The sequence below is a fragment of the Parasteatoda tepidariorum genome, chromosome 3 (genome assembly GCF_982258835.1).
Source record: "Parasteatoda tepidariorum strain Cologne lab strain chromosome 3, Ptep-v5.0, whole genome shotgun sequence".
Classification (NCBI taxonomy): domain Eukaryota; kingdom Metazoa; phylum Arthropoda; class Arachnida; order Araneae; family Theridiidae; genus Parasteatoda; species Parasteatoda tepidariorum.
In genome coordinates, this window is record NC_141757.1 from 34912190 (window position 1) to 34937982 (window position 25793).

The 25793-nt window shown below is 28.5% G+C and overlaps 1 protein-coding gene across 2 annotated transcripts in view; it reads left to right on the forward strand.

Annotated features, from left to right (window-relative positions):
- Positions 1 to 25793, forward strand: part of LOC107449821 (cell adhesion molecule Dscam1) — a 383590-nt gene that overhangs the window by 218953 nt on the left and 138844 nt on the right. For both annotated transcript variants that reach the window (XM_071177996.2, XM_071177997.2), the window contains exon 4: positions 17697 to 17846. In XM_071177996.2, the coding sequence (XP_071034097.2) occupies positions 17697 to 17846 (150 nt within the window). The remainder of the gene's footprint in view (positions 1 to 17696; positions 17847 to 25793) is intronic.

The following is a 25793-nucleotide window of genomic DNA, read 5'->3' on the forward strand; positions in this document are numbered from 1 at the left end:
TATACGCAGAGACGAAAAAATAAATAAGAAAGAAGTGTATGTAAGCGAAAATAACTTGCAACAAAGACTTGATGAAGATAAGTTATTTGAAATGCATTAAAGATTACTCTGCAAATGAGGTAAATAATCGAATGACTTCCGAAGAAGAAAAAAAACTGCTCAACGCTGAACAAACAAATTTACGGAATGAGTTATTAACCATTTGTTACTAAATTAGTTTAACTTAAGACTAACGACGCGAAGTAAAACGATACTAAAGGGGATGCCTACAGCTGTTTTAATAGACAACTCATTTACTTAACCGTTGCAGCTTTTTTTTTTCAACAAAAAAAAAAAACATGTTAAGGGTGACTTTCAAAGATATTGCTACTATATTTTGTTCTAATATAGTTACAATATTATTTTTCTTATTTTTGGCATAGTTATAGCTTCATATTAGGCTATTTAAATATTTAGTTTAGTTAGATACGTTAGAAAATGAAATTTAGGTATGAGAAATATTTTTGCAAACACATTATATATATATATATAAATATATATGCACAGTAAAGAATTGGAAAATAAAGTAAAACAAAAATAATTTAATGGGAAAACGTTAAGATTCTCTTCAGGATACATTTCCTTATGTAGTGACATTTCGAAATAAAAAATAATTATCCTAAGAAATGTATCAATATCACTAAAATATAAAAATGCAATTGAAAACGAGTTTGATATGAAAAAAAACAGAAACAAACTTACCGATATTGAGTAGAAAAAAATAATGCATTAAAAAAAATTTACATCCATATATTACCCTAACAATTAATAATTCACTAAGGAGGAAAAATGAAATGTGCTTATAACTTATATGGAATTAAATAATTCCTAAAAAATATTTGGTAGAAATATGAAGTTAATTATATTTCAATGCTGCCATCCATAAAATAAACACTTCAATAATATTAGTTGGAAAATAAAAGTTAATTAAAACTTTATAAAATATATTTAAATAGTAAAATCATAAGAAAGTAATACTTGCAGAGGTTTAAGTTACAAACGTAAATTAAGAATAAATTGGTTTTCCATCTCTCAAAGGGTGACTGATTATAAGTCAAAGCCTACATACATGCATAGAAAGCCGTTTATAGACTTTATCCTTCATTCATACATAGCATTAAAGTCTACATTGTATTACCTGCATTCGTCAGGTTTGCTGTTCATAAACCAGAGTCCATTCGAGAACCATTCGATGAAACATAATGAAATTTTGATCAGTACTAGAAATATGTTTAAAGAATACTCTGCTATCAAAATTGTTTTAATACTGTCATTAGTTAAGTTATTTTAGTCGGAGATGTATTTTTTTTTCTCTGTGAAAATCAGTTTTGTTTAAGCAATTAGCAAATGATTTAGGATATTTTCTTATGTTAGAAAATAAATAACGCCTACTTAGTTTAAATTTTTATTTAATTTTAGAATGATTTAAGTACTTTAAATATATGTTTTGTCGGATTGTTTAATATAAAGGAAAAATATTTCTCGGTAAAATTATAATTGTTTTATAGAACAATTTCGTAGTTTGTAAATTATTGGGTTTTAAACTTTTGATGTTTTTTTTTTAATAATTACAAAAGGTTTTCCCTAAATATTCATTTCTGACCACCTTTTGAACAAGAACATCGCAATTTAGATTACTCTATGGTGATATTACAAGCATTAAAACGTATCAATTTGAGATTTGTTTTGTTTATTTACTTTCCCAGGTAAATATTATTCCAGAGTGATGTGGACATTAAACAATAAGAACTGTTGCTTTAATAAGGAATTAAAATCTATAAATAATAAAAATATCTTATTTCAGAAATATGGAATAATATGGAGTTCAAAAGCTAAAAAAAAATTCTTTTTTTTTAGCTTTTAGTTCTTCTTTCTTTTCCTCAAAACTTCAAGGCAATAAAATTATGCTGTGTGTGGTTTTGAATAAGTAAATTAAAGCTATAGGTTTCTCAGCTTTTAGATTTTTAAACACTAATTTTATTTCATCTTAAACTGGTGAAAATCAATATGGGTAACAGTAAGAAAGTCCTTTAACTTCAATTGCATAGAAACCTATACTAATCAAAAATCAAAAGACAACCCACTGTATACTATTTAATAACTTATCAAAAACTGTTGATTGCTGAATTGTAAAGCACAATTTTGTCTGAAAGAATAAATAGAGAACCAAAATACCACTCGCTTTATGTCTGAAATTATGATTAAGATGTGATGTATTATACATCACATCTTAATCATAATTTCAGAATGTGATGTACAATTGCCAAACAGAGTAAATGTCCATTATTTATGAAAACTAAATGAATAGAATTGAAAGCATATTTAGAATCTACCTTCCCCATCACCAGCTCTCTGACAGTTGAATAGTTCAATTTCGTCATTCATTACCATTCTAATAGCTCGTAACAAGAATCAGAATATAATCAATTTGATTTACAAAAAACTGATTGATTATAAAAGATACCTAACCTTATAGAGTGACTTCTTTATCCTCCCTTACCTTATTATTTTACGCCACCTATCAAAATTGAGTAGTAACATAACGTGACCTTTACATAATGTCAGAATGATTCTTATCGGGTAATAATGGTAGTTCAAAAATAAGTCAAAACTAAGGCAATGATTTGCGAGATTTGACTAATAATGATGAAAAAGTTTAGAGGAACTAAAATGGCTGAGAGATTTTTTTTATACTATATTTTTAGAAACTTTAACCACTGAATTTTTCTAGAGAGTTATGGATATCAGTGCATTTGACAAACGTGCTCTCGAATACATCTCCTTGAAAAATTGATTCTTGAGAGAGTTAAATATGAGAACGAGCGGAAATACTTAAAACATATGTGTTTATTCAAAACTAATACTTTATTTTTCAAATGGTTGCGTCAAATGTGACCAAGAATTTACGACTTATAGTGCGAGAATTATTTATTTTTTAACTAATACTCGAAGGTAATAGTATATAAATCTGAATGCCCATATGTGATTGCATTCTTCATGCACATATATATGCGTTTTTCAATGACCTATGCAAGTAGTTAGTTGTAAAAAAGACTATGTAATTTAATGAAACATGCAGTAATACTTACATTAAACAACGTTTTACACTATAAAATAATGTGAAAAAGAAATAAATAATTGGAATGTTTGAAAATAAAATTTAAAAATGTAACAAAACTTTAAAGATGCTTACAAAACTTCTTTTACTTCATGAGCCGTTGTTCAGTTTCATAAAATTATAATTTTTACATACTATTCTTGAAAATGATAAATATTTGTGTCATGCAATTTTACATGTTTTGTTTTCTTTAATATATAAATATATGTACTAATAAGTGTTTATTGGTATTCATTCTGCATGCATTGCGAAAAGTTCCAAATCAAATTCCGGAAAAAAATTCTGCCACTAAGGGTGTCTGTATTATTTTTACTAAAAAGCAGTAATTACAAAGATTAAGACATTTTACAGGAAATCCTATTTTATGAATTACAATATATCAGATTTTTTGCTCCTTAAAACTTAGCTGTAGAATGGATTTTATGGATACCAGGACTCAGGTTGCCAGTTCTTTTTATCATAATTTGATCCTCTTTTTTCCATGTTTCAGAACTTAATTATTTCTTTTCGGGGCCGGTTGGAATTAACTGTTCTTAAGCATGAAAATGCATTTATCATTTGGTTACATTCCTGCCTATAACCTATAGTTTCTTTCTTTCAATTTACTGCATACTATCTGTTATAGAGTAACACTTTTATTTATTTCCATCATTAATTTCCTACCTATGGCTAAATATTTCTGGATCTCTCACATTTAATAATTCCTCTATCAAAACTTTTATTTACATTTATTTATAACATATCTCCTTAAAAATTTTATAATAATTGTAACAACACTTAACACCTTTGAATTAGAGTTTCTTTTCTACAAAATAAATGAAAGAAATGACTGAAATTCAGGTGAATAGTAGTACAAAAACTTTTTTCCACAGTTTCATATAAAATTAAATAAAATTATACCAGATATTAATTCTATAAAATTATTCAGACAATTTTTTTTTGAATAGTGACAATAGAACAATTAATCGTCTTTCTGAAATTTAAGTTAAATTTTTGATTCTCGTTTTCCAGATATTATAATTGCCCTTAGCAGTTTTGGCTGTTATACTGTTATTCGACAGCACAATACTATTATAAAAAGGTGGGAAATTAAGAGGGCTTGATAATTTTTAGATTTGGTTTTTGAGAGAACTTTTCTCTCAACTTTAAAGCAATAATAACAGTTTGGAGGCTTTGTTGTTGTTGCGTATGCTTGTTAAGGCAGAGGGGTGAGATTGTTTTTGTTTTCCAGTGGCGCCATCTATGGCCAAGAATTCGACTTCTGTACTCCCATACATCACGCCTGTTTAGAGGGTGGACCCATTCATACATCCATTCATTCATCCACAGATCGTAATTTTGACCTGAATCAGAGAACGACCAATCTCCAACTCAGCACCCCCAGAGGCTGAGATTTGTTATGGGAACAGGGAGGACTTTGCGACTCGACAGATTTAACGTGCATCAGTCAACCTTTTACTACATGGGAAATCTTCGGCCGGCGGGTTCGAACCCACGAACTTGGGTCCAGCGCTCTACCGACCATGGCCCGTTTGGTGGTTTTGAGTCAGTCATTTAAAACTACACACTTTTAAATTTATTTATTTATTTATTTATTTTTTTTTTTTTTGCAGTTTAAACTTAAGAAACCTATTTGGATGATGCTAAAATATTCTTATAATGCAAATTGCACAAAAACAATATTTTAGATGTTTATCAAAAATCTAATATTAGACAACTGTATAATAATAAACTACCTTTGAAAAACTGCTGATTGCAGAATTGCAGTGTTAAGAGTTTGCCCGAGAAAAAATAAAAGAGGATCTAGAGTACGGAACTCTTTATACCTTAAATTCTGATGAAATGATGATCTTGTATTTTACATGTATTGAAAGATACTGCAGAAAAGAGTAAAAATTCACCATCGGTTCATTTATGATTAAATTAAATAAAGAGGATTAAAATAAGCGCACCCTGTCCCCCTTTGATAATTGAGTTCGATCGAGAGAACTTGTAAGTGTTTCAGAGACAGATTCCCAGTAATGGCTGAATAATGAGATACACGCAAGCGTTTTTTAATATTTCTTTCATATTAATTTAGCAATTCGATTCTTAAGAATTTATTTTCAGGTGAACATCGCGACAGTTTTCGTGAATGTATAGATAAAACGTTTATTACAAAGTACACATTATTTAAATCTGTCAAAAGTGAAACCCCTGTTTCTTTTTGTTATGGGAATCATTAAGTCTTGTAAACATGGAATCAAATTTTATAAAATGTCGGACTGAGTTTTGATTTTAATTATCAGATCCACATCATCTGTTGCCACTAAACTATTCGAAACGAAGAAATTAACCATGGTTCATGTCAGATGGAAAGAAAACTATGAAATTATAAACTGAAGTCGAACTGTTCCTGGAAGTAGAAGATATTCAAATCGAAGTATGAGAAACGCCAATCCTATAAGTCATAAGGGGGGGGGGGGGGCAAAGAAAGGCGGCGTCTCTCTGCAGATCCATCAACGAGCAAATGATGTCCTTCTCCCTTCCTCTTCTTGCAGTCAATATTCTTGTTCAACCGAACTTTTGTGAGAGGGAGATTCTGTTCTTTCGTGCGCTGTTTTCAGCCTCAAACTTCTAATTTGACACGTTCACTCGTCTTTTAAGCAACTGTTGGAAATTAATTACATTTTTCTCACCAAGTAATTCCAGAGTTTTACTCTTTTTGGGAGAAAATAACCGCACCTAGCTTTAAATTAATGAGGGACTCTATGCTGACAGCCCCGAAGATGTTGCCTTGTAACGTTTTCTTTTCCTTCTCTCCTCATGCATAATTATATTTCCAACCACTTTTAAATCATTTAGTATTGCCTTTCTGTCCACCGCTGACTTTTGTTTTGCCTTTCTTCTTTCGTCGTGCTTATGGATGTTAGGACAATGGAGGGTAACCATGCTTACACATGTTGTTTTCCATCATATTGCGTGATAAGCAAGAAAAAATTAACGTTATAACGAACGGCATTTCGCTATCAAATCGCTACGGTAATTCCATTTCGAGTAAGTCCATTTAGAGTCAAGTGCTGTGAAAGCGAAATGAAACTTTTTACTGGGAGGTAGTTTTGTTATACAATTCTTTGAAAAATCAGTAAATGTATATATTTTGAATTTATGTATGCATTTTGAAAACTAATGATAACTTACGTTATTATTAGTTTTCAACTTACGTTAAAAAAACGTTTTAATGACAATGTGCTTGTGAGTGTGTTACGTACGAAAATCACACTATATATAAAATTACTTTTTTTTGTTATAAGAAATGAGATGTAGAAATAAATTTTGAAATGTATAATTGCACTAAATACGGATATTTTGCTTAACTATCATTAAAAAAGGATTAGCTAATAAATATATCAAACGCTGACTCTCACATATATAAACGTCTAATGGCAACAGAAAATTATTTAATAAATATTCAGGAGTGTCAAACTATTACAATTGATACATTCAAATTTTCATATTTTTAATTCAGTTACTTAGTTAAATAAATTCTAAAACTAAACTAAACTCATGCAACAGCTCATGGAGTGGCAAGTCATATAGTACCAATCCCAGTTTTTTTGAGCTTGAGCTCTGGGGTGCAACAGTTAATATTCCAGTTGAGTAATCAGTCGAATGCTGAAAACCCCTTTGTTCTAAATACTTTTATGTACTAAGATGAATTTCTAATAATTAGTATATCGTTTAAAGCATGTCAATAGCATATCATTAAGGAATTATAATTGATTACAGCATAGTAATAAGATAGATTACAGCATAGTATATTCGATAAAATATTTCTTAATAACGATTTTCAATAATCTTCCGTGTTTTTCTTTTCAGTTGTTCAGGTAAGCATAGAATCGAAAATACCAAAATGTTAATAACTTAAATTTTTGTCGTATCTGTCTAAATGATTTTTCTAAGATCTAATTTGCCTTTCCATCTTTAAGAAGACCAAATTTTTATGTAACTGGAGTTGAGTTTTTTGACACGGATTCTGGCAAAATTTTCTCTGGCTCCACAAATGAGGATTATATATATGTAATTCTTGTGGGTCAAATTGCAAATGCGTTATATTTCTATGAGTCACATTTGTAGATAAACATACACAGACGAACGAATATGCAGTTTTTGGGGTTAATTTTAAAGTTTAATACTGGTATATTAATTTTATAGTTATTATCCATAAAGAAATCTTCCAACAGGTAAAATTTTCTACTATGCTTGAATAATTATAAAAAGGGCTAGAAAGATGGAATATTTTCCCTTTTATTATAATAAATGCAATTTCTTGTAAATTTCAGTCATTCATACTTTGGTTCAAAAACATTTTACGATCTTCAACTCACTTTTACCAGAAACTTAACATTTCAAAACATTAAATTTTTTTAATTTAGTTTCTGACTTGTTTTTTTAAACTTTATTTAAACCTCTAAACACTATAAAAATGAAAAAACAAATTTGATTTTTTTTCATATATCGGTCATAGCCTGCAATAGTAGCAAAACTGAAAAAACACGCGTTTTGGACTAAGAACAGGTCTAAATATGAAAATACGCATTCTTGCAGCAGCAATACTAGCACAACTCATATTTCAACCTGAAGGTAATCTTCGTTTAAGCAAACTGAAGCATTTCTTATGCATTTTTCTTGGCAATGAAAACTTTAAACTCCACTTATCTGAAAACTTGATTTTTTGAGTTGTGCCGCTATTGCAGCCTATGAGCGATATATGTTAGAAATCCATTGCAGTTATATTTTGCATTTGTAATCATTTTATCAAGCAAATTCTAATTTTAATCAGATGCAGATCATGAGTATGGATTCTAAATAAATAAAAATATTGTTTTCAAATTTATTTCCGAAAAGTTAAATTATAATAGCTGTATAATGCTATACAGTATTGAATATATCTATTTGCGATAGAAAAAAAGTGTATCTTCTGCAGCACAAATTTTTTCCCAAAAAGTATTTTACAAAGAAATAATGTTGTTTAAAACTTGAACTAAACTTCACGTGATATTTTTGATAGACTTATACATTATGGATTAGCGGCGAGCAATTTATAATGTTGAAACAATTTCCTGCAAACATTTTAAAGGCCCGTGAGTTTTTGTCCAATTTCAAACGCTTCGAAAGTAAGTTCTGGAAGTTTTTAAAACAAAATATTAAAAAAACAATGTATTTGTATACTTTTCAGCAGTTGAAAAAGCATTTAAAATATAATTTCTGAACGAAGCTCTGTACTTTTGAAATATGTTGAGTATTACATTCAAAGTTTAATAGATATCTCAGTTTGAATTTTCCCGTTTTACTATATTTTTAACTTTGTATTAAAAAGACTTTAAAAATTTAAACCTTTTAAGATTTATGTTAAATAAAAACTATTATTTTTTTTAAAAACATAAATTCTTATTTTTACGAAGTATATTAATTGAATTTATAAATTTATTTCATTTTAAACATTTTTATATTTATTCGTATTATTGATCTTTAAATTGACATTTTTTATTTTTGAAAATAGATAATTCAAAATATGATTGTAGTTTTATATTTTTATTTATTCTTAATGATAATCAAGTTCGTTGCGTTATATATTACTGCGTTATAAATTCTAATTAACTACTTGGAGGGGAAAGCAAAACACTTCAAAATTTAAGCAAATATTCTTCAGCTTAGAGAAATTTTATCCTCCCAAGTAAAATAAAAAATATTAAAAAAATTATTTATTTTGTTAGGTTATTTCAAGGAATAATTGCCGGACATCTATTTAACTATTTATATGTTACATATTTATTTTTCATAATTTCGTATTTTTATATATATAAAGAGTCAGTTACGAAGTAATATAGATTTATTTCTCATCCTTTCTAAAATGACTGTAAAAAAATTAAAACATAAATAGTGCAGTGGTGCCACATACTGTCATACCAATTATTGGTGAAGGAGCTTGCATTATTCAAACAATAGCATACCTACAATATTACAGTGAATAGCCGAAATCAAGTGAATGTCGACTTTCACCGGTGAATGTCAGCAATCACATAGTCGCTTTGGTGAATCTTGAATGTATATTTGTTCCATCCATAATATTTGTTACAGCCAATTAGTCATTATATTATTCGTAATATTATTATATTTATTCGATATTTTAATATCTGCTGAGAATAAATTCGGAAAAACACCGGTGTTGGGAGTACTGGTTAAATGCATATCGGGCAGTGGTTTTGAAGGTCAATTGACCTTCAAAAACAATAATCTAGGCCAATTCGGACAAATGTATAACGGGCAGTGGTACTGAGACTTAAAAAATACATTGATGTAGGACATACCGGGCAATGTATAGCGGGAAGTGGTGCTTAACTAGACCTAGCATATACAGTGGTGGTCAAAAGTGTGGACATTTTTAGAAAGTTTCATGTTTTTCAACTTCGTGTTCTTGTAGAATATATTAATCTTCACTTAAATACAAACGTTTATATATCAAATTGAATCTGATTTAATGTAGATGTTAGTAATAAATACAGTATTACAATATCTGTATTACAAAAAAGTTATGCAATTAATAGTAAGATCTATCTTAGATTTGCATTTTTTTAAAGTGATACTTGCACAATCAATACTTAGTAGGATAGCACTTATTTTTTGAGACAGATTCACAGCGTCTTTTCATCGAGTGAACGAGTGTTTGGAGTTCATCTTTCGTAATCACATGGTGCCAAGAATCAATTATAGCTTCAATTAGTTGTCTTTTATTGGATGTACGTTTTTTTCGTACAAGAATTTTCAAACGTCGCCACAAATTTTCAATTGGATTGAGATCAGGACTGTTTCCATGGTAATATATCTATGCGTTTATTTTGAAACCATGCGTTGCATACTTTTGCTGTGTGGCATGGAGCTGAATCCTGCTGAAAAATAAATGGTGCGTTGTTGGGGAAGAGATCTCTGATGGAAGGTATCAATTTTGGTTTCAGGACAGTTTCTTTCTTTTTTTTGGCATTCAAGATGCCATCAATCACTTGAATTCGGCCCACACCATCTGCAAACATACATGCCCAAATCAAGACATTTGTTGGGTTTTTTGTAGTTGTTTCAATGCAATCAGGATGAAGTGCTTCACCTACTCTACGTCTCACGTATTTTCTACCATCACTACCAAAGAGCGATATTTTACTTTTATCGCTCCAGGTTACTTGCTTCCATTGATTTTCTGACCATTTAATGCGTTCTTTTGCCCACTTAACTCGTTTTTCGCGTTGCTTTTGATTTAAATATGGGCTTTTCCTTGGAATTCTAGCTTGTAGTCTAAATCCTGATAACCTTCTTCTTATTGTTCTTGAACTTACTGCAATACCCGCTGCATTCATTTCACATCTAATGGCATATAATGAAATTTTTCTCTCTTGAAGGCATAGCCGTTTAATTTTTCTATCGGTAGTAGCACTTGTGCATTTTTTAGTCCTGATTTGGCTTTATTTTCCACTGATTTCGTTTTTTCATAACGTAAACAGAATTTTCGTACACCAGAACAACTCACTGAACCACCAACTTGTCTTGCAATTTCAGCATAAGAGAGGCCATTTTCTCTCAATATGACAATTCGGCTTCTTTTTGTAGATGTCCAATTAGTTCTTCTTGTTGATGACATTGTTTGAAATTAGTTTAATTAAAAAACGGACTTTAAATATTCAAAAACAGCAATACTCTATTTAATTGTACTAGTATGCATCAATCCTCAAAATATTTCCACAACAATAACTCTTTTATCATCCAAATAACCTTAACTATAGTTACAAACATTTGATTGGTCCTAAGAACAGTGTTAGTGATAGGCTAATACGCTTTTATTACAAAAGACGTCCTTATTCAAAACGGTTTGTGTTTGTTTGTTCTACTAAAATGAGCGTAACTTTTTCTGTAATACAGATATTGTAGTACTGTATTTATTATTAAATTTTACATTAAATTACCTTCAATTTGATATAAAAATGTTTGTATTCAAAGGAAAATTAATATATTCTACAAGCACACAAAGTTGAAAAACATGAAACTCTCAAAAAATGTTCACACTTTTGGCCACCACTGTATTTTTGGCATTTACTAAAGCGACTATATGATTGTCAACATTCACTGGTGGAAGCCAAAAACCACCAATTTTGGTCATTCACACTAACATATATGTTATGTATCATACGATACACAAGTTATAGATCGAGAGCTTGTGAGAGGAAGTAGGACAGCGTAATGGACCTACTTTATATCACATCAGTGATGGAAAAATTTTTATTACTACTGCTGGCTACTATGCTTAAATGTTACGAACTTATATATAAAATGGTTTGTGTGATTTAAAGGCGGCTGAAAAGATTTCAAACTACTACTAAAATTCAATACATGAAGAATTTCAACGATATCGCGGACATTTTCCAAAAACAGTTAAAATTGAAATCCAAGTACTTACTCGAGAGCACGGCAGCGGACAACAGCTAGACGGTGAAATAACTTGGAAAATATAACTAATTAAAGTGTTAGGATTAGAGCTGGTGTCGAGGGATTGAAATAAATATTCTTACTCATCATCCAGTCCGGGAGAGCCTAGTTGGCAGGGAGTTGGATTCTCGTTCATGAGAATGGGAGTTCGAATTCAGATGCCCTTAGACTCCCCGTGTAGTAAATGGTGTTTGGTGCACGCTAAATTTGTCTGGTCGCATAGTCCTTTATGTTCCCATAACAAATTATACCTCTGAGGGTACTGAATTGGAGATTGATCGTTCTCTGGTTCAGGTCAAAACTACGATGTGTGGATGAATGAATAGATGTATGAATGGGTTCGTTCTATAAACTGGTGTGAAGTATGGGTGTGGAAGAAGTCGAACTCTTCTCCGCAGATGGTGAAGAATGGAAGGCAAGAACTGGAAAACAAGAACAATCGCAACTGTTGCTTTAATGGCATACGGAAACAGCAACAGAAACAGTTGATATAATAGATTTATATAGGTGAGATTCTATGGTTATGCTATAGTGCCTCTGTCACATTTCTGTTTATTCTTGCAAAGGAAAGTAATAACATGTGCTTCTCTGAGTGTGATTAGTAAATTTTTTTTCTGCGTCTTTCTAGTAAAAGTTGTGGAATAAACATAGAAGAAAAGTGTCATGGATTTCTATTAGAGTTTCGTAATTATTTAATGTTGTGCATTTATGTGGAAACATAAAATTTCTAATTATTACGACATTTTGCTTATAAATGATCTGACGTCATTGGTCACATGTGTGGGTATCCGTGATATTTTTCTTGAAGTGCAAGTACCCAATTACCTTATGAGAATATAATTGTCTTAGCCTAATTAATTTACACCTTCTCGTGCTAGATAATAAACAATTTACTGTTTCCATCTGACGGATTCCAAACATACGCCGAAAGCGGTGTCTTTGGAGACTATAATATTTCATGAATAATATATGAGTGTTTTAGCATTGCCCATTATTGGTGTTCAGATTTAAAAGCACTTTTTAAAATGCGTATGAAAGCTCGATATCGTATTAACTTGATATAAAGGATTCGTTCGCACAATTTTAGAGGTATGACATCAAAAGACTTTCAGCGCATACTTACAAGCATTTAAAACATGAATTATGATTGTTTTTATCTTAAAATATCATAAAATCTACCTTTCTAAAACCTTGCAGTTCTATGGTAACGTAAACTAAAACAATTTCAAAAGAAAGATTGTTATTTAATTTAGCGCTCATTTTTAATAGCATTAATTGTCAACAATTTTGGCAGTTTTTTTATTTGCTGAAGGGTGATATTTTTCACAATTTTCTTGACAAATAAGTTTTATTCCGTTTTGAATTGAATTCAGAACTACAGGAATATTCAGAAAAATCGTTAATCCTCAGCGTAGTTGAAATTTAATTAACAGACAGTTAAATAAATTAAATGAGTAACCATAAGCTATGTGAATTTTAAGATAGCGATAATAAAATGAAAAAAAAAACGACAAATATACTTACAAAAAAAACAGCATATAAATAAACATATTGTAGTATCTGTTCTATAATGAAAAGCCTTCACCAGTGTCCAAAAATAGATTTTAAAAAAAGGAATTACAGAGCGGCAGAAAAAGTTTATAAAGAAGTTGAAATTAAAAAAATAGTTTATTGATCAATCAGAAGAGGGAACAAGATGATTAATTCTTAAAAAATATTAAACATCGTGTTCAAGGTAGTTTCTTTTTCCCGATTGGTTAATTCCTAACCCTTCTCTTTTTTTGTGATTTTCTCTGCTCTGTGATTTCCCTCTTTACTTTTGTGATTAGACATTGATAACGGTTCTTCAATATAAAACCGAAATATTAGTAGGTTCATTTATGCGTTATTGTTTGCATTGTTTGACTGGTTGTTTAATTTTATTCATATACCACAAGCATTCATGCAGTTATATATTTAGTATCAAACAAAAATTAAACCTTTTTATCACCAGGATTGCGATGATTGCTTCTCTAAATTTAAATAAATTTAATTCACTTCAGGTTGAAATCTAATTTCGTTTTTCATATAGTTCATAAAAAAATAGAATATTTTTTCTAATAAATTCTTTTTCATGCGTAAATTTTTTCTTTAATAATCATGCATAATCAGATTTTTCTTAAATAAAAAATAAAAATATAAATTTTGTCATGCATAAAGGAACGCATTGTGATTCAAAATATGCTTTTCTGTTCAAATTAAACAATCATTATACAGATTACAATAAAGCAGCGTCATCATATTTGCAAATTTAACCTGAACACGATATATCTTTTATATTCATCTATTAAATCATCTATTTATATTCATCTTTTATATTCATCTTTTATATTCATCTATCTAGCTCCAAAATGCTAATGAAACTAATTTTGCTTCTTTGAAAAACATGAGAATATTTTGACAATTTTTAGAAAGAAAACAAATGTATTGTAATGGAGAATTATTCTGTACCATTAAGGAAGGCAATTAGCATTTTTTTGCTCGAAACTTGAGACCAAGAAAAAAATACATTACTTTTAGAACGGAATAAAAAAAAACTTGGCTGCATTAAAGAAAGAAAATTTCCTTCGGCGATAACTTTAAGAGTTAAAATTTTTTTAACTCAGTTTCATTTGTATCTAATGATGCAAAGCCTAAATATCAAGAAAATCTAATCTTTAAGGAAGACGGCATTAATTACGAGGAAGCTTTTTTTGTTAAACTTTTTTTTTGTCCTGTTTCTTATAAAAAAAAACTAAACTAGTATAATACATTCGTTTAAGTGCTTCACTATTAGGTTTTAAATGTAGTGTTTACTCAAATTTTTAAAGCAACACTTTTTCAATTCCTTTTACCGAGTTTCTTTTTTTTTTAATTACAAAAATTGATTATTGCTTCCATTGGAAATTAGCATACCATATTATTTAAAGAAAGTCAACAAAATGTTAAAGACGGTGATTATTTTTTACTTGTTTTTTTAATTTAGTTTTGAAAATTAATCCTTTTCTTCAGTTTTTTTAGTTAGAGTTAAATAAAATGCAGATACAAATACTTAAAATAAAGAAGTGTATTTGCTCGAATGAAATATTTAGCGATAAAAATAGTGTCATTTTATGGAAGATAATTACTCATAATAATTACTCATAATAATTTGGGAAAAAGTCATCAATAATCTCAAGTCATCAATTAGTGAAAGAATGAGGACACTTACTATTTCGTACTTTGGAATGCTACTTATATTATAGTAGAATTGAATGAACAAACAATTATTATCGTAAAATTGTTAATTATATTAACGTACAATATAACTTACTATCTAATTCTTTTTCGTAAGGAGTGGGAAAAAAAAGAAAATAATCAATAACTCAACAAAATCATGCGCAAAATTAAATGGATTTTATCGACACAGATAATAAAAATAATTTTAATTATTTCCTCATTTATTATAATTTGTTGCCTTTCCTGGTGACTTTTCGTTACTTAATTAAGCAAAACATGTTTTTATAGTCCATTTTATCAGAACAGAGATTAACTGCATTCAGCACCACCCGGCATTATGCTCGTGGCCAACTCATAGTCGAAATTTGCCACTATCAAGTAATTTTCTCCGGTACATATCCCTTTCGAGGGGTCGCAAAACACTTAATTGCAACAGTATCGGAATTAAAAGCATTGGTGTAGTTGTAATAATTAACAAATATATCAATGTAATACTCTGTACCTGTATTAGTAAGTTTTTTTTTACCAATAATGTCACCCTTCACTATTTATGCTTTGTGCACTGTAAAGGAAAATCTAAAAATGTTTCTGGGTACATGTGACAGTTACGGTGCATCTACCTATGTAGCAAGATCTTTAAATTAAAAGTAAATTTTTAGGATATAGGAAAATTCAATACGATTTATGCTTAAATTTTATGTAATATTGGCGAAATGATATTACCATTAAGATATTTGGTAAAGAAAGCTTCGTATATTTTACGTAATATTAATGGAATGGATTTCACCAACTATGCTATACGAATGCTTTCGTATATTTTACAAAAGATAAATGAAAGAATATTTAGTGTTTAGATTTAGTAAGAAGGATTCTGTGTATTTTATGTATTATTGACAAAAAAAAATTCGCAATTTAAATTCTGGTTCAAAATCATTTACGGATTTTTTTTTTCTTTTTTTTTGATAACCACTTTTTTTTAATATTCCATTTTTTATATTTGACGTTTTAACTAATAGTATAATTGAATGAGTATAATTTGAAGTATATTTGACGTAAATAATATGTATAAATAACATACACAGTTCTTACAAATAACAATTCTTACCTAGTAAAAAGTGGTTGGTAAAATATTCCTAAAATAAACTAATTTGTTTACGTAAACTTTTACATAAGTTTTCCGTTTCTTGGATAATTATTTTTTGCTATAATTTGACGTTTCAACTTACGTAAATTTTCAAGTATTGTTGACGTAAATATTATGTAAAAATAAAGTACTCATTCTTACCTAGTAAAATGCGGTTTGTAAAATATTCGTGAAAGAACCGAATTGTTTACATAAAATGCTACTTAAATTTTACGTATTTTGGATAACTATTTTTTGCTGTAATTTGACGCTTTAGGCTAACGTAAATTTTGAGATTGCTTAGTAAAAATAAAAGGTAAAATATACGTATTTTTGACGTAAAATGTATGGTTCTCTGCTACCTGGGTAGTTTTTAAAAACATTTGTGATTATTTCGTAAACATTTTACAGTAGTATTCAGAAACATTTCGGTGCACTTCAGGAAAATTTTGAATCATCTCTTGCAGTTTCGGATTTTTTTTAATATTTTGAAGCTTTTTCTATATAGCGTTTCGTAATATTTCGGAAGCCTATTGGAGGGCTAGGCTACCAACAGTGTTAACAGTCATCTATCAAAAAGTGCCTCCAGATAATATCAAGTTCTAGTCCTAGTCCTGTCGGTTGGTCCGGGTGCCTGAGGCCGGATTGGCCCTATACCCCTTCATCATGAATCGAAGGATCATTGTGGTGGTTCCTTACGGTTCTTGTCGCCTAAAAATAAAAGTAGAGGAATAATTATGAGTACATTGCCCGAGTAAAATCATTAAATAATGATGCATTTTTTAATATCCACATATAAATAAATAATGGATAGAAATAAAAGTATACTTCCTGTACGAAGTTTGTCAGTTTATCGCACATCTCTCAAGTACAACGCACTTTCTCATATCACATTCTCATCATATATTATATATATATATATATATATATATATATATATATATATATATATATATATATATATATATATATATATATATATATATATATATATATATATATATATATATATATATATATATATATATATATATATATATATATATATATATATATATATATATATATATATATATATATATATATATATATATATATATATATATATATATATATATATATATGAACTACATAAATTACATAGCTTTTTTTGTTACGTTTTTTCAGAAAAGACTCTTTTTACACAGTAAAATGTGACTTACTGTAATCTATTTTTTTTTTTAAAACTTCGAGTGCAATTTCTTATTTTCTCGTGTATTAAAACTTAATTTATTGTACCCATCGTTTGCTTTCAAATTTGCGTTTTTAGGTAATAGCATAGTTAGTACTTTATTCTTATTAAAATTTTGAAACATCTGAAAATTCTTTTAAGAAATGCTTGTTACATTCTCAATTAACAGCGTGAAAGTCCACAATGGCCCGTCGATCAGAAAAGGAAATATTTCTCAGGTACAAAATGAAGCATTTTACTATAAGTCACTTTAATTCCTGCCAATAGACAAAATAATTTTGTCACGAATTACATTAATTGGTGTCAGAACTTGAATTTCAGATCTTTGCTTTGCTTTTAAAAACTGCTTTTTTTCTTAAAAAAAAATTTTTTGCTCGACGGCATTTTCTCTACTTCAAGGTTTTCATAGTTTAAATTTTTTTCCCTTTAATTTACAGTTCGATCCCACACTGTTTTGTTTTCTGGTGAGCTTCTAATCCACGAGACGCAAGAGAAAGACGCAGAATGGAGTTATCGATGCCAGACAAGACACCGACTGACGGGTGAAATGGTGGTGAGCATCAGCGCTGGAAAGATAACTGTGACTGGTACGTAGAAATATTAAATGTATGTCGTTGGGAAGATTCTAATTGTGGGCACAGAAAATGTACATAGCATTTTCTCGTAAAAATTGTTCTTTTCAGAAAGAATAAACTAATGAATACAAATAAATTCTTAATGCAATTTATTCCGCATTTTTTAAAAATTATTAGTTGTTTTTACAAGGTTGTCACAGATAAACTGTTAGAAATTTCTGGGAAAAATAGGTAAATAACAATTTATTTAATTGATATTTTACCCTATTCAAACAAAACAATCAAATAACCATAAATAAAATGGTATTCAATCTGTTAACTGCGAGAAAAACCGTTTATTAACTGCTTTCACCTTATACGGTTCAACAACCAGAATTTTACTGCACCAACTAGGTCCACCTAATGAAGCAGCTGGGTACATATTGTTGTTTAAAGAGCTAATCCGTCTGTCTCATGATCTACAGAGTAGGAGCTTGAGCCCCAGCTTTAACACCATAATATTTCTTCTAAATTCTCACCCACAACCTAACTCCAATGCCTATTACCTAATGCCTCAAAGTTCAGTTAAAATTATTTTTCTGATTTTGAAACCATGCTAGTTATAAATAGTTTAAACACTACTTAGTTTTGTATTCATGATTTTTCAACCACACTAGTTGTAAACGGTTTCAAACACTTTAAGGTAAAAAACGTTCTTCACCGTAAATTTTACGGTTAATAGGATGGACAGACTTCCGCCGGTTATTTTACCATCATTTTAGAGTGAAAGTTCTAACAGTGTACTAAAATTTATAATAGTGGTATTCAATTGAAGTTGTACGAATTTGGATTAAAAAAAAACACTTTATTGTTTAGTAATCTGAATACGAAGAGATCAGCTTAAAATTTATGTGTGTAATATTCTTCGCCAGAACAACCCAAAAATTCAGGACTATGACACGCTATGATCATGCTAAGTATTTAAAAAAGTAAGGAAAATAAGTACGAAATGTCTCGTTAAATTTGAATTCAACTCTACAAAGACGCCTCCTGTGTTTATTATCTTAAACACGCCTCTTGATCTGTATCTATCTTCTTTAAAAAATCATTTCGAGTTATTGCATTTTATATCATTGTGGAAATAAAGAGCTTTCCGACTATTTGTTTTCAAAATTCTTATTAAAAATGCAGTCAGAAAATCTATTAACTAATTAATATCTATTAATATATAATAGGAGTAAAAAAACCTTCATCAGAAATATAAGCGTTATTTGAGAAGTCAGTTGCATTTAAAGTGTCATTACAATCCTAATAACATTCCAAAAGGAGATTATCCGTAAAGGAAGGCATTTCAGATAGGTGTGAATCAAACCTAGTTTCGGAAATTTTAATTCCATCTTTATTGCACTTACATATTTACGTTTACATATTTGTTACAATTGTGTTTCATTACATTTTATAACTGTTTTATTTCATCCTAGTTAAAAATTAGTTTGAAATATTTTTCATTTACTCACAATTTTGAGATAAAAGTTTTTTATATTTAAAGATGTAGAAGAAAAGAAATGTAATTATTCAATTGTGATCAATTAAAACTGAACTAATAAAAGCCGAGGTAAAATACAGATTCTAAGTTAAACAGCTTTAAGTTTTGTACTGTAATTAAAATAGTAATAATCCAAATCCCTGACTGTTCCAGTAACAAAAAAGAAAGGAAGAAGAAAACTAACTGAATAGAAATTGATAGAATAAATATATATATATATATATATATATATATATATATATATATATATGCAACTGCATTTTTATTTTTTAGTGATTAACATATAATAAGGAGTAATTTTTATCTTAGGATAATCATTCTTTACTCTGAAACATCACATTTATCGCAAAAGATGTGTCCTGATGAAGACCTTTAGGTTTTCTCATTAAAAGTTTTATTTTATTTTATTTTGTTTTATTCTTCTTCTTTGTATGTATATATATGCACCCTCCTTCTTTTGTGATTGTGCTTCCTTCTTAGTCCATTCATTAAGTAAAAACTAAATGTAGATATATGGTGTATTATTGACTTGCTCTCAATAGTTAATTTCCTGTTAAATTTCTCAAAATAATTCATTACTTTTCATTATATTGTAGTTTGTATTCTCTATGAACGAAAATTATGATAATTCATAAATATTCTAAAGCAAATATGAACTCAATATAAAGGTTTTATTTCATGCTTTTGCAAATCTCACAAATATACATTATTAAGAAAAAGAGTAAAGCCTGCGTCGACATCTATATACATTCGGTAAATAAATTGTTCCTCTAGAGAAATGCAGATGTTAAAGAAGAAGCGATAAATATTTGTATCTTAAGCGCAAAATCATTATTTATGCAAGTTAACGTTCAAACGCGATATTACGTTTTGTTTTTGCAATTGTTTACTATATTCAAATCTTAACACAGTTAAAGGAAGTTTATCATCTGACTTGCAAAATATCTAATTATATGTATCTTAATTTGAGAATTTGGACTTAGTTATCATTATTAATGGATCTAATTTTACAGTTTACTAATTACTAATACAGTTTAATAATTACTAATACGGATACTAATTTTATTTATTATCATTATTAATGGATCTAATTTATATATTTTATAAAGTCACTCACAACAAAACATACAGTTTTTGGATTTATTTTTATCAATTAGTTAGATACGCGTGAATGTTGCTTTGAAAAAGTAATGAGTAAAAGTGCAATCACGTACTTTAAGTGATAGTAACGAAGAAAAATTATAAAACATAGCGATTTTAATGTATATTTTGAGAAAATCAAAAATTTAAATTACCGTCATTCACTTTGTGCAGCGGGGGCTACTTTGTGCAAATTCGAATTTGGCATTTTTCAAGTGCTGCTATTCAGTATTATGTTTATTTCACGTTAAAAATGTGTGGAATTTGAAGATAGAAGTCTCTTCTAATACTACAAACATTTTTTCGAATTTTAAAACAATCTCAAAGTGTGTTTTGTCTATAAAATGTCAACAACTTTCCGAGGACATCGGATGTCGAAAAGTGTGCGTGGAAACTTTAGCTGTGAAATGCAAAGACGTTGATAAAACAATTGTCGTAAAAGCAAAATTTTTTATTTATATATTAATAAAAAATTATATCATGTTAGTGTTAAAAAATTTTGAAAATTAATAACAAATAAACGGAAAATGAAATAAAATGCACTTTGGGGCTACTTTGTGCAAAGTTTCATTCGTTTTTTTTTTCGACAGAAAAATGGTCAGGCATTATAAAAAAATACCTGGAACGATAAACTACCGTTATTATACTTTAGAAAAGCTGCAACAATGTTTGCAAGCAGTTGCTGGTAGTATGTCGATTGCAGAAGCTTCTCGGAAGTGCCAAATCCACAGAAATACTATCTCTAATAAAATTCACAAGAAACACATGAAACTTCCTGGTTAACTATTATTTTTCTTCTACAAAGATTTTTCTAATGAATTAATCTAACGATTTAACACATAAAAATATATTTCATGGGACATCAGGTGATTTTGACAGAAACTGAAGAGCAAGTTCTGTCGTGTTCATTCAAGGATGTTATGTTCAAATTTAACAATATTATAAATGTTAATGAATATGTAATAATTATTATTTTTAAAATTTCATCCATTTCAATGCTTAAAAATGTATATGGTTTCCTTTTGTTTAAACTCAAATGTTTTGAAATAAACATTCCTTTTAAGAAAAAATTCTTCAAAAAAAATGGTTTTTTAATGCTGAAAATTGTTTTAAAACTTTTATCTTTACATATCTTGATGTTTTTGTCTTTAAAAATGTCAACAATTAACTTTTTCAACAATTTTATATCAATATTTTACTAAAAACACGATTATTAAACAAACTGAATTCCTATCGCTGCACAAAGTAGCCCCATTTGGGAGCTACTTTGTGCAAGGTATGTTTTGACATATTATTCGTAAATATTACATACAAATAATGCCAATATTGATCAAATTCACTCGTCTGAGTCCAGTTATGAATATAATATTGATAAATCTTACTAAAGTTTGAATTAACATAGTTTTTTTACATGTCAAAGTTCAAAAACTGCGAAATCCTGCACAAAGTAGCCCCGAATGACGGTAACCTTTTATTTTATTTTTTAAAAAAATGTTGAAACATATTGTAAGATTTTGAACTTAGTATGCCTTAAATTTTTGTTTAAATGCATTAAAATTTTTGATAATTCCTTGAAATAGTGAACACTAAAAATATTTGGAAACCAAATTAAAAATCAAAATTCAAAGTGTGCATTTTAAGAAGTATTTTTATTTATTTTAATTTAATGTAGAAATTTCGGTAATTGCCGAAACTTAATAAATTAACTTGTTTGGATAAATTTGATACTCTTTTTTTACTTTCGTCTAAAAAATTTATTTATATGCTTGAAACTCTTTTAAATTCACTAAATCACAAATTAAACTTTGTTTTTAATCATTAGAAAATTTCTATTATAAAATTTTGAATGATGGCAATTTTTCTGAATTTGTGTTATGGGTGTGTTAGATTGAATATATTCCTAATCAAAAACTGTGCTAAAAAGTTACTGCTGGCTTTTTTGTATAATTTGAAAAAAATATATATATACATATATTTTCATACAAAATTGAAAAATAAATAAATAAAGCTCTAGAATTTTTTAAATGTGTACTATATTTCAATCAAATAAAGCATAATTTTTATATTGTGTAGATTAAATTCTAACAATTTTTTTGGTTGTTTTTCAAACAGAAAACTATTGATTTTTTTAATTTTACTTACCTTCTTTTTTAAAAAAAATCAAGTCTCTAAGATACTCCCGTCCTGGCAATAGGCAACCAACTTCATCCTATGATATTCGTTTAGTTTATTATGGTATCTATGGTATTATATGGTATAAATATTTAAAAATATTCAAAAAATTACAATAATAAGAATTAAATAAATAAAACACAGTTTTTTAGAAGTTATCATACAAAGACATGAATAAGACGTCTAAGATGCATCGATTTTGTTACTTAATCAAACTATTTTCTAAAAGGAAAAAAATTGTGCCCCCTACCAAAAGAAGAAAAAAATAGTTCTTCCTCGCCTATGATAGTAGGCAATACCGGCGATTCAAAGTTTCAGAGTGTTCAAATGAGCCTATCTTTCAAGAATCATCAAAAGCGTTCCGAAAAGAAAGTTTGCTCTTTTAAAAAATATATAATAGAATTAATTTATAAATTAAATAATAAATTCATTTCAAAACTTTCGAGAAAAAAAAATTGGGGGAGAATAACTTTTAAAAAACTCCAAAAAAGTAACGATTTCTTTCGACATTTTCGTTACAATTACTAGTATTTTGTTTCCCAAAAATTAATTAAAAGAACAAGTAAATGTTCTAAATTTTAAAAGTAACGAAGTGCAATTAAAAGTAGTTTTACATTCTTTACAAGTAACGAAAGTAAAAGTTTTGTCATGTATGGTTGATAAAAAAAAGCATTTAATAAGAGGCTTAATGAAACTAAATAAATAGAGTAAATGTATAATGGAATAAAAGTTTTATAGAACAAAATTCAATAAATAAAATCGCGCAAATAAAAGCAGTTATTAAATAAATGAGAAAATTCCAGACTTAAAATTCTTCTTACATGAAAGAAGTAAAGCCCTAATTGAATACAACACTTTTAAGTTTCATGGGTCACATTGCTTCCAATGAGTTCTCAAGTCATCATGGTATAGGAAGATTTTATGTAAGCCTCTTTGAGTTTCTCTGAACTACCCCAAAAAGTCCTAATTTTTTTTTTAACGCACAGGAACACTAGAAAGTTTGGATGGTACCATTAACTGCGTTAAATCAACTTAGAAATTGATCACGAGTAGAAAAAAGAAATATAAATTAATACCTGAAGTAGAAAAAAGAAATAGTTTTTCTTTTTTTTTAATTTTTGGGATAACAGTATAAAAATATACTCACACGATATATCGTGAATACGATAAACACCGAAGAGTAATGACAGACGATAATAGTCAATGCTCGATATATACCGACACATAAAAAATACCAAAAACTATCGACAATACGTGACCCAATGAGTAAAATACCTTTCGGTAAAGAAAGAAGAAAACCATAACTATCATAGGAATAGTTGGAGTAAGAAAACAGGCAATGGGTGATAAATTCCCCACGACCTGCTGAACCAAAAGTGTTATATTATGATCGCTTTTAAAATACAGGAGAAATGCATTATAGGCGCATTTTTGAAAATGAACATTGCCAAAGGTGTAATACTAATTCAGCCAACCTCATATCTCATTTTAATATTTGAATAATTTGGCTGAAGATTTAAGGCCAAAAAGTTCTTAGGAAATTAAAGTAATCTTAATAACTTATAAGCTGATGCTTAATGTTCTCCAAGAAAGAAAAGTTAAAAACGATTTTGATACTTAGTCGTCGAGACATTGAATAATAATTTATTATATGCTTTCAATGAAGTATGAAAGTTAGCCATTAATTTATTGAGAATAGAAATATCTGAATTCTCTCTTTATAAAATTAAATTAAAATTTATCATCTTGCTTATTTATTTAAAACGGGGTATTGAATGATTAAGTTAATAAAATAAAGGAATTTTAAAATTTATTAAAAGCATATAATATCCATATTAACTTCATATATCGTAGAGTAAAATTATTAAAAGCTGCATTTTTTTAAAAAAAATTTAAAACAATTTTTAAAAAAAAGATTTAAAAAAAAGAATTTTTTCGCAAATCAATCTAAATCGGGGACCTAGTTGAAAATAGTTTCAGTTTTTTTTGTATTGAGTTTCCTAAATACTTTTAATTTTTTTAAGATAAGAAATACTAATAATGATTCAATTAAAATATTAACTTAATGCACAAAGTTAAATGTAAATGCTTCGAGTGATATTCACGTCATGCTCTACGTTTTCCATGTTCACCCCTTAGCAAAACTGCATTTTCAGTTTAATGCGTAAATCTTTTTTTTAATTGTAATGTAAAGTGAGAGAGGTGACTTTTGTTTAAACATAAATCAAACTAGACTCCTGATTAAAACTTGAAAGTTAGCAAAAAACTTATATATTTATTTATGACAGTGAAAGAGAATGATTTTCCGAACTAAAAATGAGGAGCAGCACTCCAAAATTAATTCCAAATCTAAACGTTCTTTTAAAAAAATCAATAATTGTTAAATACTAAGCAGTTAGCAAAACATGATGGCGTTAGTATCACCTTTATTTTAATTCTTTAGATTTGTAAAAGAGAGGTCGCTATAATTCTACAAAATTTAAGTATAAAATTTAAAAATATTGACAATAAATGTAAATAATCCAATAAAGTAGAAAAGGTAATAGTTTGATCTTTCTTACCTTAACAATAGCCTGGAATATATTAATATTCTCTGCATTGATTACAGAAGTAGATCATACACAATCAGCTTAAATACCGAATAGAAGATGACCTAAAATAAAATTTACGAACGCAAAATCGGAAAGATATGCATTTAATTAAAGCATTTTTACCAATCTGTTTGAGAAAATTGCGTCAGCATGCTTGGTGCCAATTTCGCATGGTATTACAGTGTTTTGTCTAATATTTAAGAGAAATGTTATGCTAAACAATTTTGCTTTCATATAAAGTCTCTCTTGTCGTCAAAATATTCTAAACATTTTCAATTACTCAATTCGTTCCGATTGCAATCCAAACTTATCTTTCAAAATATTAAATCATGTAACGTAAAGTACAAAATTCTTCCTGTTCCACTCTTAGTTTTGATGACAAAATTCTAATTACCAGAAGCAAACTTCGGTCGAAGTTTAGTTGTCACTAAATTCTTTATAATCTGAAGACAGATCAGATTTAAAGGAGGAGGGAGAAGAACATATCATCGGCTAAAAAATATCTTCTTCACGACGACTTCATCTGGATGC